A 14789-nucleotide genomic window follows, 5' to 3' on the forward strand; every position below is an offset into this window, starting at 1 on the left:
TGACGATTGCTTGTTGTTCTATGTAAATAGAAATATAAAATCTCCCCCTTTTTTCATGGATTAAAAATAATCAAAAAAAATAATAATAAACCCCAAAATATTAACCACTTAAGGACCACAGGTTTATACCCCCCTAAAGACCAGGCCCTTTTTTACAAATCGGCACTACACTACTTTCACCGTTTATTGCTCGGTCATGCAACTTACCACCCAAATGAATTTTACCTCCTTTTCTTCTCACTAATAGAGCTTTCATTTGGTGGTATTTCATTGCTGCTGACATTTTTACTTTTTTTGTTATTAATCGAAATTTAACGATTTTTTTGCAAAAAAATGACATTTTTCACTTTCAGTTGTAAAATTTTGCAAAAAAAACGAGATCCATATAGAAATTTTGCTCTAAATTTATAGTTCTACATGTCTTTGATAAAAAAAAAATGTTTGGGTAAAAAAAAAATGGTTTGGGTAAAAGTTATAGCGTTTACAAACTATGGTACAAAAATGTGAATTTCCGCTTTTTGAAGCAGCTCTGACTTTCTGAGCACCTGTCATGTTTCCTGAGTTTTTATTTTTTGTCACAAGTTAGTGGAATATGAGACTTTGTATGAAAAAAAAAAAATCTGCATTTTCCACTAACTTGTGACAAAAAATAAAAAATTCTAGGAACTCGCCATGCCCCTCACGGAATACCTTGGGGTGTCTTCTTTCCAAAATGGGGTCACTTGTGGGGTAGTTATACTGCCCTGGCATTTTCCAGGGGCCCTAATGTGTGGTAAGTAGGTAAATGACCTGTGAAATCCTAAAGGTGCTCTTTGGAATGTGGGCCCCTTTGCCCACCTAGGCTGCAAAAAAGTGTCACACATGTGGTATCGCCGTATTCAGGAGAAGTTGGGGAATGTGTTTTGGGGTGTCATTTTACATATACCTTTGCTGGGTGAGAGAAATATCTTGGCAAAAGACAACTTTTCCCATTTTTTTATACAAAGTTGGCATTTGACCAAGATATTTCTCTCACCCAGCATGGGTATATGTAAAATGACACCCCAAAACACATTCCCCAACTTCTCCTGAGTACGGCGATACCAGATGTGTGACACTTTTTTGCAGCCTAGATGCGCAAAGGTGCCCAAATTCCTTTTATGAGGGCATTTTTAGACATTTGGATACCAGACTTCTTCTCACGCTTTGGGGCCCCTAGAATGCCAGGGCAGTATAAATACCCCACATGTGAACCCATTTTGGAAAGAAGACACCCCAAGGTATTCAATAAGGGGCATGGCGAGTTCATAGAAATTTTTTTTTTTGGCACAAGTTAGCGGAAATTGATATTTTTAATTTTTTTCTCACAAAGTCTCCCGTTCCGCTAACTTCGGACAAAAATTTCAATCTTTCATGGACTCAATATGCCCCTCACGGAATACCTGGGGGTGTCTTCTTTCCGAAATGGGGTCACATGTGGGGTATTTATACTGCCCTGGCATTCTAGGGGCCCTAAAGCGTGAGAAGAAGTCTGGAATATAAATGTCTAAAAAATTTTACGCATTTGGTTTCCGTGAGGGGTATGGTGAGTTCATGTGAGATTTTATTTTTTGACACAAGTTAGTGGAATATGAGACTTTGTAAGAAAAAAATAATAATTCCGCTAACTTGGGCCAAAAAAATGTCTGAATGGAGCCTTACAGAGGGGTGATCAATGACAGGGGGGTGATCAATGACAGGGGGGTGATCACTGACAGGGGGGGTGATCAATGACAGGGGGGTAATCAGGGAGTCTATATGGGGTGATCACCACAGTCATTGATCACACCCCTGTAAGGCTTCATTCAGACGTCCGGATGCGTTTTGCGGATCCGATCCATCTATCAGTGCATCCGTAAAAATCATGCGGACATCTGAATTGAGCTTTACAGGGGGGTGATCAGGGAGTCTATATGGGGTGATCACCACAGTCATTGATCATGCCTCTGTAAGGCTTCATTCAGACGTCCGGGTGCGTTTTGCGGATCCGATCCATCTATCAGTGGATCCGTAAAAATCATGCGGACATCTGAATGGAGCTTTACAGGGGGGTAATCAGGGAGTCTATATGGGGTGATCACCACAGTCATTGATCACACCCCTGTAAGGCTTCATTCAGACGTCCGGATGCGTTTTGCGGATCCGATCCATCTATCAGTGCATCCGTAAAAATCATGCGGACGTCTGAATGGAGCTTTACAGGGGGGTAATCAATGACAGGGGGGTAATCAATGACAGGGGGGTAATCAATGACAGGGGGGTAATCAGGGAGTCTATATGGGGTGATCACCACAGTCATTGATCACACCCCTGTAAGGCTTCATTCAGACGTCCGGATGCGTTTTGCGGATCCGATCCATCTATCAGTGCATCCGTAAAAATCATGCGGACATCTGAATGGAGCTTTACAGGGGGGTGATCAGGGAGTCTATATGGGGTGATCACCACAGTCATTGATCATGCCCCTGTAAGGCTTCATTCAGACGTCCGGGTGCGTTTTGCGGATCCGATCCATCTATCAGTGGATCCGTAAAAATCATGCGGACGTCTGAATGGAGCTTTACAGGGGGGTAATCAATGACAGGGGGGTGATCAGGGAGCCTATATGGGGTGATCACCACAGTCATTGATCACGCCCCTGTAAGGCTTCATTCAGACGTCCGGATGCGTTTTGCGGATCCGATCCATCTATCAGTGGATCCGTAAAAATCATGCGGACGTCTGAATGGAGCTTTACAGGGGGGTGATCAATGACAGGGGGGTAATCAATGACAGGGGGGTGATCAGGGAGTCTATATGGGGTGATCAGGGGCTAATAAGGGGTTAATAAGTGACGGGGGGGGGGGTGTAGTGTAGTGTAGTGGTGCTTGGTGCTACTTTACTGAGCTACCTGTGTCCTCTGGTGGTCGATCCAAACAAAGGGGACCACCAGAGGACCAGGTAGCAGGTATATTAGACGCTGTTATCAAAACAGCGTCTAATATACCTGTTAGGGGTTAAAAAAAACACATCTCCAGCCTGCCAGCGAACGATCGCCGCTGGCAGGCTGGAGATCAACTCTCTTACCTTCCGTTCCTGTGAGCGCGCGCGCCTGTGTGCGCGCGTTCACAGGAAATCTCGGCTCACGCGAGATGACGCCTATTGGCGTTAGCGTAGCCTGGGGGAGCCGCCGCAATGACGCCTTTCGGCGTTACAGTTGCGGGAAGTGGTTAAAGTGATCAAAGTCATACACAGGCCTAAATCGTATCAATAAAAACTACAGATCGTCCCACAAAAAGTGAGCCATAGACATAACTATAAAAAAAAAAAGTTATGGGGTCAGAATATGGCCATGAAAAGAAAATATTTTTGAATTTTTTTTTTTTTTTTCAGTATTAAACACAAGAAAAACTATATAAATGTGGTATTGCTGTAATTGTAATGACCCGGAGAATGAAGGTCCGTTTTAATGCATAGGGAATGCTGTAAAAACAAAACCCATAAAACTGTGGTGGAATTTATTTTCCCCCCCATTTCCATCACACTTAGAATTTTTTTTCAGCTTCTCGTTACATTGTATGCAACAGTAAATGGTGCCTTTTAGAAAGTGCAACTTGACCCACAAAAAAAGGCCCTCATACAGCTATGTGAACAGAAAATTGGAAAAAGTTAGTCTCTGGGAAGGCAGAGAGTAATATGAAAAACACAAAAATGGAAAATCGTAAGGTTCTGAAAGGGTTAAGCACATTTGAAATCTGCATAAAAACATTCTTGCTGTAGGTGTAGTCTTATACTCCAGTCACACCCAGAGCTGCATTTACAATGCTGCCGGTGTTCCCTCTTTTTGGAATGCAGAATATATAAAAGGTGTGACTGCCGGAGAGGTGCAGACAAACCAGACACAGTGTAGCAACCAGCAGAATTTGTTTGCTTTGGATGTGACTAGAGGATTTTCCTACCTGCTCGTGTTGTTTCACTGAGTTGTTCTTTAACAGCCTACCTAGAAGAGATCCAGTCAGTCCGCCGGCACACAAACAGCACAAGTGACCCCAACAGTTCAAACCCCCCTGTGCTCGTTCACTGCAGCGCGGGCGTTGGCCGGACAGGGGTGGTCATTCTGTCAGAGATCATGATCGCTTGCCTGGAACACAATGAGGTGAGGACTTGATTGATCCCTGAATTATATTACATCATTAAAGGGGTGTTATGAAAATGAAGCCTGTGACCCGTCGGTCTGTCACTGCTTTCAACACATCTGCTTGCTGTCAGGGAACACTGTGTACATTCAGCGTTTGAATTGCTAGTATTGTATCCAGTCTGATACATTGTAGCGACATCACAACATAAGTGATTTGTGCTACTTGCCTCCCAGTGGATACTGTTGTAACAAACCCTTAGCTGTGAAACATCAGGATGGGTTTGTAGCCTCTAGAGCAGGGGTGGGCAACCTGCAGCACTCCAGCTGTTGAGATACTACAATTCCCAGCATGCTCTATTTATTTCTGTGAGAGTTCTGATAAGAGAAGAGCAAGTATGCATGCTGGGAGTTGTAGTTTCACAACAGCTGGAGTGCCACAGGTTGCCCAAACCTGCTCTAGAGGTAAACAAGAGTCTTCCCATTCACCGGACAGCAAGCAGAGGTGTTGAAAAAGGACGAGGAAGTGAAATACAAATTTTATTAGCAAGTTCTGGTATTTTTCTGGAAAATCTCATTTAAAAGGGTTATGAATAGGGGATAAGTATCTGCACTGGGACCCCCACGCTGATCACATGGAGGGGCAGTCATGCATGTGCGCGCCCGCTCCATTCAGCTCTGTGGGACCGCCGAAGAGAAGTAGAGTATATGGCTAATAGAGGTGAATGGAGCGGCAGCGCATGTGTATGACCGCCACTCCATGACAGCCCCGGCTCATTGCTCCTTTCCTCTCTCTCTATAGATGCTGGACATCCCTCTAGTTCTGGACATGCTGCGGCACCAGCGGATGATGGTGGTGCAGACGATCGCTCAGTACACATTCGTATACAAAGTCCTGATCCAGTTCCTGAAGAACTCTCGCCTAATCTGACCCTTCAGGGAATCGGGTGGTGCGACTGGAGACTTGGCCACTGTCACGTTACAGTAGATAAGTCGCTGGGCGATCTCCTACTGGCCGGCCGTGGCCTCTCGTGACTGCAGTGAACCACTGAAGTTTTAAGGAGCTCAGTGAGGGTCTCCATCACACACTAGTGCCGAAACGAAGAACCATTCAAGTGCCAGGAAGAGCTTCAACCACTCGGGGGCGCTCTAGCCTGGACTCCGCACATGCAGCAGTATTACTCTCTACAACGCTGATTTTACTGGTTGAAATCAAACCTGACGTTTGTGATGTTTAAAGCACTTTTTTTTTATTATTTTATTTATGAAGTTGCTTATTAACCCCCTTCCCCCTCCCCCCACCTTTTCCTTCAGTTTCCTAACCTATTGCCCACAATTAGGTCTACGCTACCCGGTCAGCGCAGGGATTGAGATTGCCTACGGATCAGTTCGCTTCCTGCTGTAGGAGACTGTGCAGGGGTGATCTCAATAATGGGGCTGCACTGCCAGGCAGCAGAGTCCTCCCTATTCCCTTTGGGGCTTGTGTGATGTATGCCGGCGCTTTCAGTTTTTACATACAGGAAGCGGCTGCAGTTTTTGCGCCTACCTTTTGGATTTTAGAACCAGATAAGTAGCTGAAATGCGTGAGCCTTGCTTTTTTTTTTTTTGTACAGGTGCCCTTGAAGTGATTTGTATATTTTTAGGCTACTTTTTATGGAGAGAATTGACATTTGTTTTATATTGTGATATTTCTTTTTTTTTGTAATGGCAATTTCAGTAGGTTTGATGACCCAAAACATGTTGATCTCATAGGAAAGGGGGACCCTGAAATGTTGTGGTATGGTGGATGTGATTGAGGTGTTAGAGATGTTGAAGATAAAAGCTGCATGGTAAGAGGTGGAGAAAGGAATGGATCAGCTTGTAATGTGAGTAGAGTAAGGCTACGTCTTAAACATTTCATCGGTTACATGTGGGGCCAGATTTATCATTACTCTGACAGCTCACTCCACTTTCACATGAGGCTAAAGTCAGTTTTAGCCAAGTCAGATTTATGATCGGCCCTTTAAGACTGTAATAAATGTGGTTTGACGGTAGCAGTTTATCCGTCAGTAAGCAGCTTTACAAAAGTTGCACGTTTTTATGAAAAAGTTGCATGTTCTATTAAAAAGTCTCATAAGATAAGCATGGTCCTCACTGGAGTGAAATTGCGACTTTTTTGCGACTTTTTAAATAGTCCCAATAGTAAATCTGTCGAGAGATTCATTTACATAAGAAAACACGCCCACTTTCAGAAAACTGGCGAGCATAGTGCAGAGCAGAAAAAAGTCGCAAATTTGTGCGCAGTTTTAGCGTTTGGGACTTTTTCACTCCATTATTCTGACCTGAGCTAATGATAAATCTGGCCCCTTATGTTTTGCTGTTGTTGACCCAAGTAGTTTCTTATCCTCCAAATCCTGCCAAAGCTGCATTCAAAATGTTGCCTACAGCTACAGACAGTATATCCAAAAAATGTAAGCCAAGAAAATAGAGCAACTGTATAATATATATACATACACACACACCATGCAATATGTAATCCGCACATGCCTATGGCAAAAGTGTGTATGTATATATATATGTGTGTGTGTATATGTATATGTGTGTGTGTGTATATATATATATATATATATATATATATATATATATATATATATAAAATTTATTATACCTATTAAAAATTGCCAGACCGCATGAAGTATAAATATAATTTATTGACATAATTCATGATTGATAATTCATAAAAACAAGTGCAGGAGAAAGAAAGGCGCCATCCACATTGGAGACACCTATGGTGACTCTATTAGATATATAAACAATAATAAAGTGCATATAAATATTAAATACATACAGAACCAAGAGTCTATTTACCCATTATGTGTCTCCTCTGGGATGGCGCCAGCCCCGACGTGCGTTTCGGCGAACCTTCGTCGGGGGGGGGGGGGGGGGGGGGGGTCAGGGGCTACAGACAGTAGTCCACAACCAAGGTCTGACAGTGTAACCTGCCTGGGAGCTGCTGCACTGCACTCTGGTAACAGGTAAGCAAAATTGTGAATGCAGCTCTGGTTGTAACTGGAGCAGAAGACGTACCATAACTCGGGTTAAGAATTTGTAAAACTAGACATTTGACGAGTGTAAACTGGGGAGATTTCTCCATCATGAAATCATCCATGTCAATTTCAGTGCATTAAGGGATGAATATTGTATATAGTGTGAATTGTATCCGGATATGAAGGCGTGGGGGCTGCCAGCAGTGGAGCTGTGTGTGTGAGACAGATGATGGAACATGTAGGTTATTTTAAGGCAATGGGGGAGCATAGCATAGATCAGGCAAGCAAGTCTTACTAGAGTCAGTAAACGTAACAGCCAGAATCTGCTGGAAACCATCAACAAGTAGGCTGTTTTCTTATTTTCAGACACACACACACCTTTGTTCAGGATACCTTCCGTAGCTGTCAGTCAAATGCCGTTTTTCCCAACGTCCCTGTACACATGTATGCAGGGCTTGGCTGAGCATGCATGTGTTTTTAATGGCAGGAGCGGAATAAACCATTGTCAGGCATGCTGAAGTCTAAAATGCCCAGTCCTCCTTATGACAGACATTATCTGTCAGGGGAGAGTTGGCACACCCCCAGTACACTTGAGCTAATTGGCTAGTCCCATCAAAAGTCAGATTAAGCTCATTTTTTGTGGCTCGGATGCGGACCCCTTCACTTCAGTGCGGCCTCAAAAGATTCAGACTGCACTCCGAGTGCTGCCCGCAAAGAAATAAAACATGTCCCACTGCAGACAAGAATAGGCATTTCTATCATGAGCTGCCCGTTCCAGTCTGCAAATTGCGGAACGCACACGGCCATCATCTGTGTTTTGCAGATCCGCAAACATGGCGCGGTCGTGTGCATGAGCCCTAACAGTGCTGCTCTGCAGTCATCAAAGGGGTTGTCCCATTATAACAGCATAGCCCCTGTCCTTTACATAGGGAACAAGTGTTTGATTGGAAGGGGTCCGACAGCTGGGGCCACCACCGATCATTAGAGCGGGAGCTCCATTCAACTCTATGGGACTGCTGGAAATGAGAGTACAAGCGTTCTGGTACCTCCGCAGCCCCATAGAGATGAATGAGGCAGCAGTGCACGTGTGTGTTCGCTGCTCTATTCAAATAGGGCAACACAGGCCCCATTCATGAGTAATCAGCAGGGGTCCGACCGAAGAGGTCCCAGATAGACACTTAAGGGATAAGGTGTTGTAACGGGATAACCACATTAACACGTTCCATACTCAGTCATATTAAGGGTAGATATACACATGGCAGACTTGGTTCAGAAAGTTTTTGCAAAGAATTTCATAAACTTCTTGAATTCATGTGTTACCTCTGGTAACAGCCAATCACATTCACAGCCTTCACCCTTGTGCCCCCAAACTACTAAATGGATCCATCAACAGCAGGTTGTTCGTGGTTTCCAAGTCCCCCTGATTCCGGATGTGACGTTCACGGACCGCTGGTACGGCTCTGAGCCATTCTAGGAGGGTTTATAATGTGCATTAAAGTCGTATAGAGAAAAGTCTATGGTTCTGTTTGAAACCAAATTAAGAGAAGAAAAACCTATTGTCAGAATATGCTGGGAGTTTATATTCCTACGGAGCTCGACATAGACATGTGAAGTCAGGGTTGGTTTGCTGTACACAGCACCAGTGCTGAACAATGACCGCTATGGTCAGCCATCCTACCTAAATCGGTGCCTTGCAACATTTTAAAACATTTGGCACAAAAAACTAATATTTATACACACACAATGTATCTACCTGAGGATGACTCCAGGGCAAATTTAGAATTTTAGGGGAGCATTTTCTGCACCCCTTGACCTGTTCTAGTATAATATTGGAAGGCATCGACATTTCTAATGACTACAGAACAGGTCGGGCACAGCTGACCCCAGGGCTGTAGAGGGGTCCGTGTATGATATTGTACAATCAGAGTGGCTCGGTGTACAGATTGTGTGGTAATTCCTGTTTAACCAAATATGTAATATTTTACGCAAAAATGAATATAGTATATTTTTGCCATGGAAATAAAATATTTGGGGCGGTTACCAGAGTCCTGCAGTCTTTGTTCTTGTGCAGCACAAGATGGGCGCCATTACCCCGAACAGAAGAGGAAGAGAAAAACAGTGTTAGAGTTGGGGTACATTCCCACGACAGTGTGTATTTTGTTTTATTTTTTTGTGGACTTATTGCCTTCTATAGGTCCACATCTGTGTCCAAGAATAGGACACATCCGTGTGCTTTCTGCATCCGTATGCGCTACAGGCCACAAATCCAGACCACAAATCCAGACCACAGACCCGCTGAACTCAATGGGTCAAAAAAAATAAAAAAATAAAAATGCAACATGGGTGTCGCACGGACTCATCCGTATCTTGCGGATCTGTGTTTTACGGACCGCAAAATACATTCGGCTGTGTGCACGCCCCCCTCGGCTGCTTTTTACACCATCTGTCTGCTCAGTGACCGTCTGCCAAAACCAGAGGTGAATGCTACAGACATAAGGTATAATGGAAAGATTTGCTCCTGTTCTGTGTTTTTAATCCGCACCTTGTTTTGGCTCACAATAACTGACCAAACACTGACGTGTGAAAGTGGCCTTATACATAAAACTTGTACAAGTCAGTGACTCCAGCTAAGCTGCAGTATCCTCATCAGGGGCTTTCTCCCCTTCTTTATACTGCAGCTCTGCACCGCTAGGACACAGCTATGGTCAATGACTTGAAACCCACCTCCTGTTTAATCAGAAAGTGACTGCTGCTGTCTCCTCCTTGCTTTACACTGCAGTTCTGCTTCAGTGTATAAGCACAAGTTCAGCAGGAAGGCAGAGCATAGATAGAGAATTTCCATTACAGGAGGCCTGGCATGATTACAAAGAACAAGCAATAAGCTGCTTAAGGGGTGGATGTGGGGAGCGGACACAGACTCCATAACTCCTCGGGGCGCACGACAGGCGGCACTACCAAACAAAGCCGACAGGTCTATAAGTGATCACTAGAAAATACCAATTAATATGCATTTATTATATCGAAGTGATCCAACCCCACCATACAGCGGAGACCTGGGAGAAAAAAATGCCAGGTCTCATTAGAACTACAACTCCCATCATAATTGAGCATTATTAACAAAAATATAATTTTCTCTTTCGCCTATGACAGCACCCCCGGAGAGCCCGCCGTCGCCTCCTCCTCCGGACAGGAACCAGAACCGCCTTTTAAAAGAGGGATCCTTCCCTCTACCTCCAGTTCTGTTTCCTGTCCTAAGAAGCAGGAGAAAATCGGAACCGCCGTATGCAGTTGTTCTAGAGGTGCGGGGGCCCCGGCGATTGATGCAGTTAGGAGGGTTACCCCGGGCGGCGTAAGCCTCCATGGGGAGCCGCTGCTGCTAAAGTCTGGGCTCCAGTCTCTGTCCCTCACCTTACGCTCCCCTTCCCGGAGCCTGGGGAGTTTTGACCTCTCTGGGATTTCTGCGAACCTGTTCGGCCACCGGGCCCGCATCTGAAGCCGGCAGAGCGCGCCGAGAAGAAAAAGCCCAGCCAGCTCACTGCCATGCCGACTGAAGAGCTGTCAGTTTCCCATTCTGGCTGATGGTGCTGTGTGACAGAATGGAGCAGGTTCAGCGCGCTGAGACCACCAATGATACATCGGTACCAGGGTGGGGTAAGAGGGGTCATTCCCCGGCAGATTTTATTTTTAGTATTGCTCATGGGGTCATGTTTGTTTGTGCCTAGGTGTCTTCCAGGAAGACCTCCAGAGCTAAAGAAAGGGGGTGTGCTGTCTGTAAAAAGAAGCTACCCTCTGCGTGGGCTAAACCCCTTTGTCGAGAATGTGTCAGCAAGTTAATAGAGGAGGAAGCTCCATCTTTGAGCAGCAATAAACTGATCTAATATGAGGTCAGAGAGTCGGTTAGTGCATCGATTAAATGCCGCCTTCTGCTGCTGCATCTAAAGATTCCCCCTCCAGTGACAGCGATATCCTTTCTGGTTTGGAGGAAGGAGATTTTGTCATCTGACGATTCTTATAATGTCTCATGCACACGGCCGTGGCCGTATTGTGCCCCGCAAACGGCGGGTTGGCACCCCGCATCACTGATACGGACCCATTCGCTTGAATGGGTCGGCAATTCCGGAGATGCAGAACGGAGTCACGGAACACCGCAAGCATTACGGAGTGCTTTCGTGGCGTTTCTTTTCATTGTTCGATGAAGAAGTCTCTGCCCCCTGGGATAGGGCCCCAAAAATAGATGCTCCTGTGGCTAAGATGTCCAGAAAAAAATGCACTCCCCTTTGCAGATATGGGTTCCCTTAAGGACCCAATGGACAGAAGGGCAGAGGTTTATTTAAAGAAAAATTGTGAGGCCTCTTCAGCAGCTTTAAACCCACTATTGCTGCTAGGTCCTTAAAGGGAACCTGTCACCAGTTTTATGGTGTCCTAACTAAGGGCAACATAAATAAGTGATTGATTCTCTTAGCACAATGACTGGGTCAATTAAAGAAAGTGACCCAGCAATCTGCCAACATCTTGTATTGAAAAGCTCCAGCTGATAATGATGAGTCCTGAATATTCATGAGCTCCTGACTCTCCCCGCCTACCTGCTGCTGATTGACAGTTTGTTTCCATAGGAATCAGCAGCAGATGGGCAGAGGAGTGGCTATAGCTCAGAATTAAATATACGCTGGACTCACTGACATCACGCTGGACTCAAATCAGCTCATTAGCATGTGGCATCTTTGTGTGTATATTATGAGGTAACCATCTGTCACACCAGTAAGTGAATACATCTAAGGCACTTTTTAGTAGTTAATGATTGTATATAATTAGTTGGATTATAATCAAATATCCACATGACAGGTTCCCTTTAAAGGTGTGGATGGGGGAGTTAGAGGCCCACATTAAAGGAGCTACCCCTAGGGAACAGTTTACCTCCTTCCCCATTATAAACAATGCCCTAGATTTTTTGGCTGTTGCCTCTGCGGACTCCTTAAGGTTCTCCGCTAGGGCTTCGGCCTTATCTAACTCTGCCCGTTGGGCTGTCTGGTTAAAGGGCTATCGGGACGCCTTATCTAAGGCAAAGCTTTGCGCTATCCCGTGTCAGGGTGAGTTTTTGTTTGGCCCCGTCCTTGACGACCTTCTAGGCGAGAGAAGCTAGGTTGGGAGATAAATCTAGAAAAGTCCAGTTTACGTCCAAGCCAGAGGTGCAGCTTCCTAGGGATGATTTTAGACTCTAGATCCCAGAAGTGTCTGTTACCCCTTCAGAAGGCCTTACTAATCAAGTGCAGAGTCCAACAGATTCACTCACGTCCCTCTGTCACCCTAAGAGAAGCCATGTCTGTGTTGGGTCTCCCTCCAGCGCCCTGCCGATTTACCCCGCATGCCTTACAGATAAAAATTTGACTGCTGAGGAAGGTCCACTTGAGACCGAAACGTACAGTCAGCTTACTTTATTTTCTGATTTTGGCGATAATTGGGCAACTGGAATATGAAAATAATGTATGAATAAATTTCCTCTTAAACGCAACAAAAATCTGAGTGCCTCAATCTCTACTACATGTGTTGGGTCTCATGACGGCTGCGATTCCCGGGGTAGAATGGGCCCAATATCATTCAAGAATTCTCCAGCTTCAGATCAGGAATGGGACAGATGTATTCTCTCTCTGGACTCGGAAATCTCTCCATCACCTCGGACTCTGAGCTCCTTGAGGTGGTGGATGGATTTAGAGAATCTACAAAGGGAGTCCCGTGGATCAGAGAAGCGGTTCTTTCTTTAACGACGGATGCAAGTCCATCCAGTTGGGGAGCCCATGTGGAGTCCCTTCTGTTGCAGGGAAGCTGGGACAGCAGAGCTTTATCCCAGTCTAACAATTTCGGAGAGAGTTAAATGCGATCAGGTTAGCCCTGGTACAGAGTCTTCCCATTATCAGGGGCAGAAATGTAAATATCTACTCGGACAACAAATCAGCTGTAGCTTATATCAATCGCCAGGGAGGTACAAGGGCTCAGGGCCTCATGTCTCTCACCCATCAGATATTCAGTCTGGCAGAAACTTCTCTATCTCCTTTCTCTGGTGCATCTAAAGGGCTCTGACAATGTGAAAGCGGACTTCCTCAGTCGTCATCATCTAAGCCAGGGAGAGTGGTCCCTAGATCAAAAGGTTTTCAACCAGGTCACAGCATTATGGGGGATTCCGGAGATGGATCTCTTTGCCACCAGATCGAACAGAAAGGTAGAGGTTTTCTATTCCCTATCTCCGAGCAGTGGACGCATTGGCTCAATCTTGGAGGCAGGGCTTTCTCTATGCCTCCCCCCCCCCCCCCCCCCCCCCCCCCCTCTAAAAATGTTAGCGTGGGTTCTCAAAAAGATCAGAGAGGAGGAAGCCACTGTAATAGTTATAGCCCCCTTCTGGCCGAGAAGAGTTTGGTTCTCCTGGCTCCGCAGGATGTCAATAGCAACCCCATGGGTGCTTCCGGAGTCCCAGGGTCCAATCTTTCACCCAGAAGTAAGAAATCTACATCTGACTGCTTGGCTCTTGAGAGGGAGATTTTAAAAAGAAGACGTCTTTCTGAAGAGGTGGTTAACACTCTGTTGGCCAGTCGAAAGAGGGTTACTTCTGAGATCTATCTGAGAGTTTGGAAGACCTTTTTCAGATTCGCCAATAGACCTGTGGATGTGTTAGAGGTTCCTGACATTCTGCTCGTGTTACAATTCTTACAGGAAGGTTGGAAGAAGAAAAACTCAGGCCTAGTACTAGTCCAGATATCTGCTTTAAGTGCCTTATTTGGAGTTTAGACTAGCAGAACATCCCTGGGTCAAAAGGTTTGTTACAGCTGTGTCCAAGTTATGCCCGGTCTCTAAAGTTAAAACCCCTCCTTGGGATTTAAACTTGGTCTTCTCTGCTCTCTCTTCTGACCCCTTTGAGCCGATTGATAATATCTCCCCTAAGATGCTCTCCCTAAAGCTTGCCATTACCTCGGCTAGAAGGGTTAGCGAGATCACTGTGCTCTCTGCTGATCTCCTGGAGGATCGGGTAGTGATTTCTCCCGATCCTTCTTTTTTTTTTTTTTTACCGAAAGTCTCTTCTCATTTTCACTGTTCTCAGGAGATAGTGTTACCTTATTTCTGTGCCTCCCCTAAGAATGAGAAAGAATCAGAGCTCCATTGCCTAGACGTTAGGAGGTGTATTTTACAATATCTGAAGGTTACTCAGCCTTGGAGGGCCTCCTCTCGTCTGCTGCTTTTATTTGAGGGAGCTAGGAAGGGTTCCGCTGCCTCTTCTCAGACCATTGCTAGGTGGACCAGGCAGGCCATTTCCTTAGCTTACTCTTCTAAGGGAGTAGTTCCGCGCTCGGGGTTTGGGGCTCACTCTACAAGATCAGTCTCCACATCATGGGCAGAGAGCGCTTCAGCTTCAATTGAGCAGATTTGTAGGGCAGCTACCTGGAGCATACTTTTTATTTTTATTTTTTTTAGGCACTATAGACTACAGCTACCTTCTAATGAAGGTCTTTCCTTTGGCCGTAAGGTGCTGCAGGCTGTGGTCCCGCCCTAGATAGGATTCTTGCCTATTCTCCAGGGGTGCGGTCATAGGCGAAAGAGAAATATTGGATTACACTTACCGGCAATGGTTTTTCTTTTTGCCTATG

General features: G+C 45.3%; 1 protein-coding gene and 1 long non-coding RNA gene across 3 annotated transcripts in view; both read left to right on the plus strand.

Annotated features, from left to right (window-relative positions):
- Positions 1–6041, plus strand: part of PTPN21 (protein tyrosine phosphatase non-receptor type 21) — a 41053-nt gene extending 35012 nt beyond the window's left edge. The window contains exons 19-20 of one of the 2 annotated variants that reach the window (XM_040412869.1): positions 3993–4153; positions 4935–6041. In XM_040412869.1, coding sequence (XP_040268803.1) covers positions 3993–4153; positions 4935–5063 — 290 coding nt within the window. In that variant the 3' untranslated portion in view covers positions 5064–6041. The remainder of the gene's footprint in view (positions 1–3992; positions 4154–4934) is intronic. The other variant, XM_040412870.1, reaches the window with a different exon arrangement.
- A 647-nt stretch (positions 6042–6688) lies between these two features.
- Positions 6689–9471, plus strand: LOC120982605. Its single transcript, XR_005774953.1, has 2 exons — positions 6689–6719; positions 7368–9471. It is a non-coding gene; the product is annotated as an uncharacterized LOC120982605 (long non-coding RNA).
- The last annotated feature ends 5318 nt before the right edge of the window (positions 9472–14789 follow it).

Source organism: Bufo bufo, chromosome 11, assembly GCF_905171765.1.
Source record: "Bufo bufo chromosome 11, aBufBuf1.1, whole genome shotgun sequence".
NCBI classification, from domain to species: domain Eukaryota; kingdom Metazoa; phylum Chordata; class Amphibia; order Anura; family Bufonidae; genus Bufo; species Bufo bufo.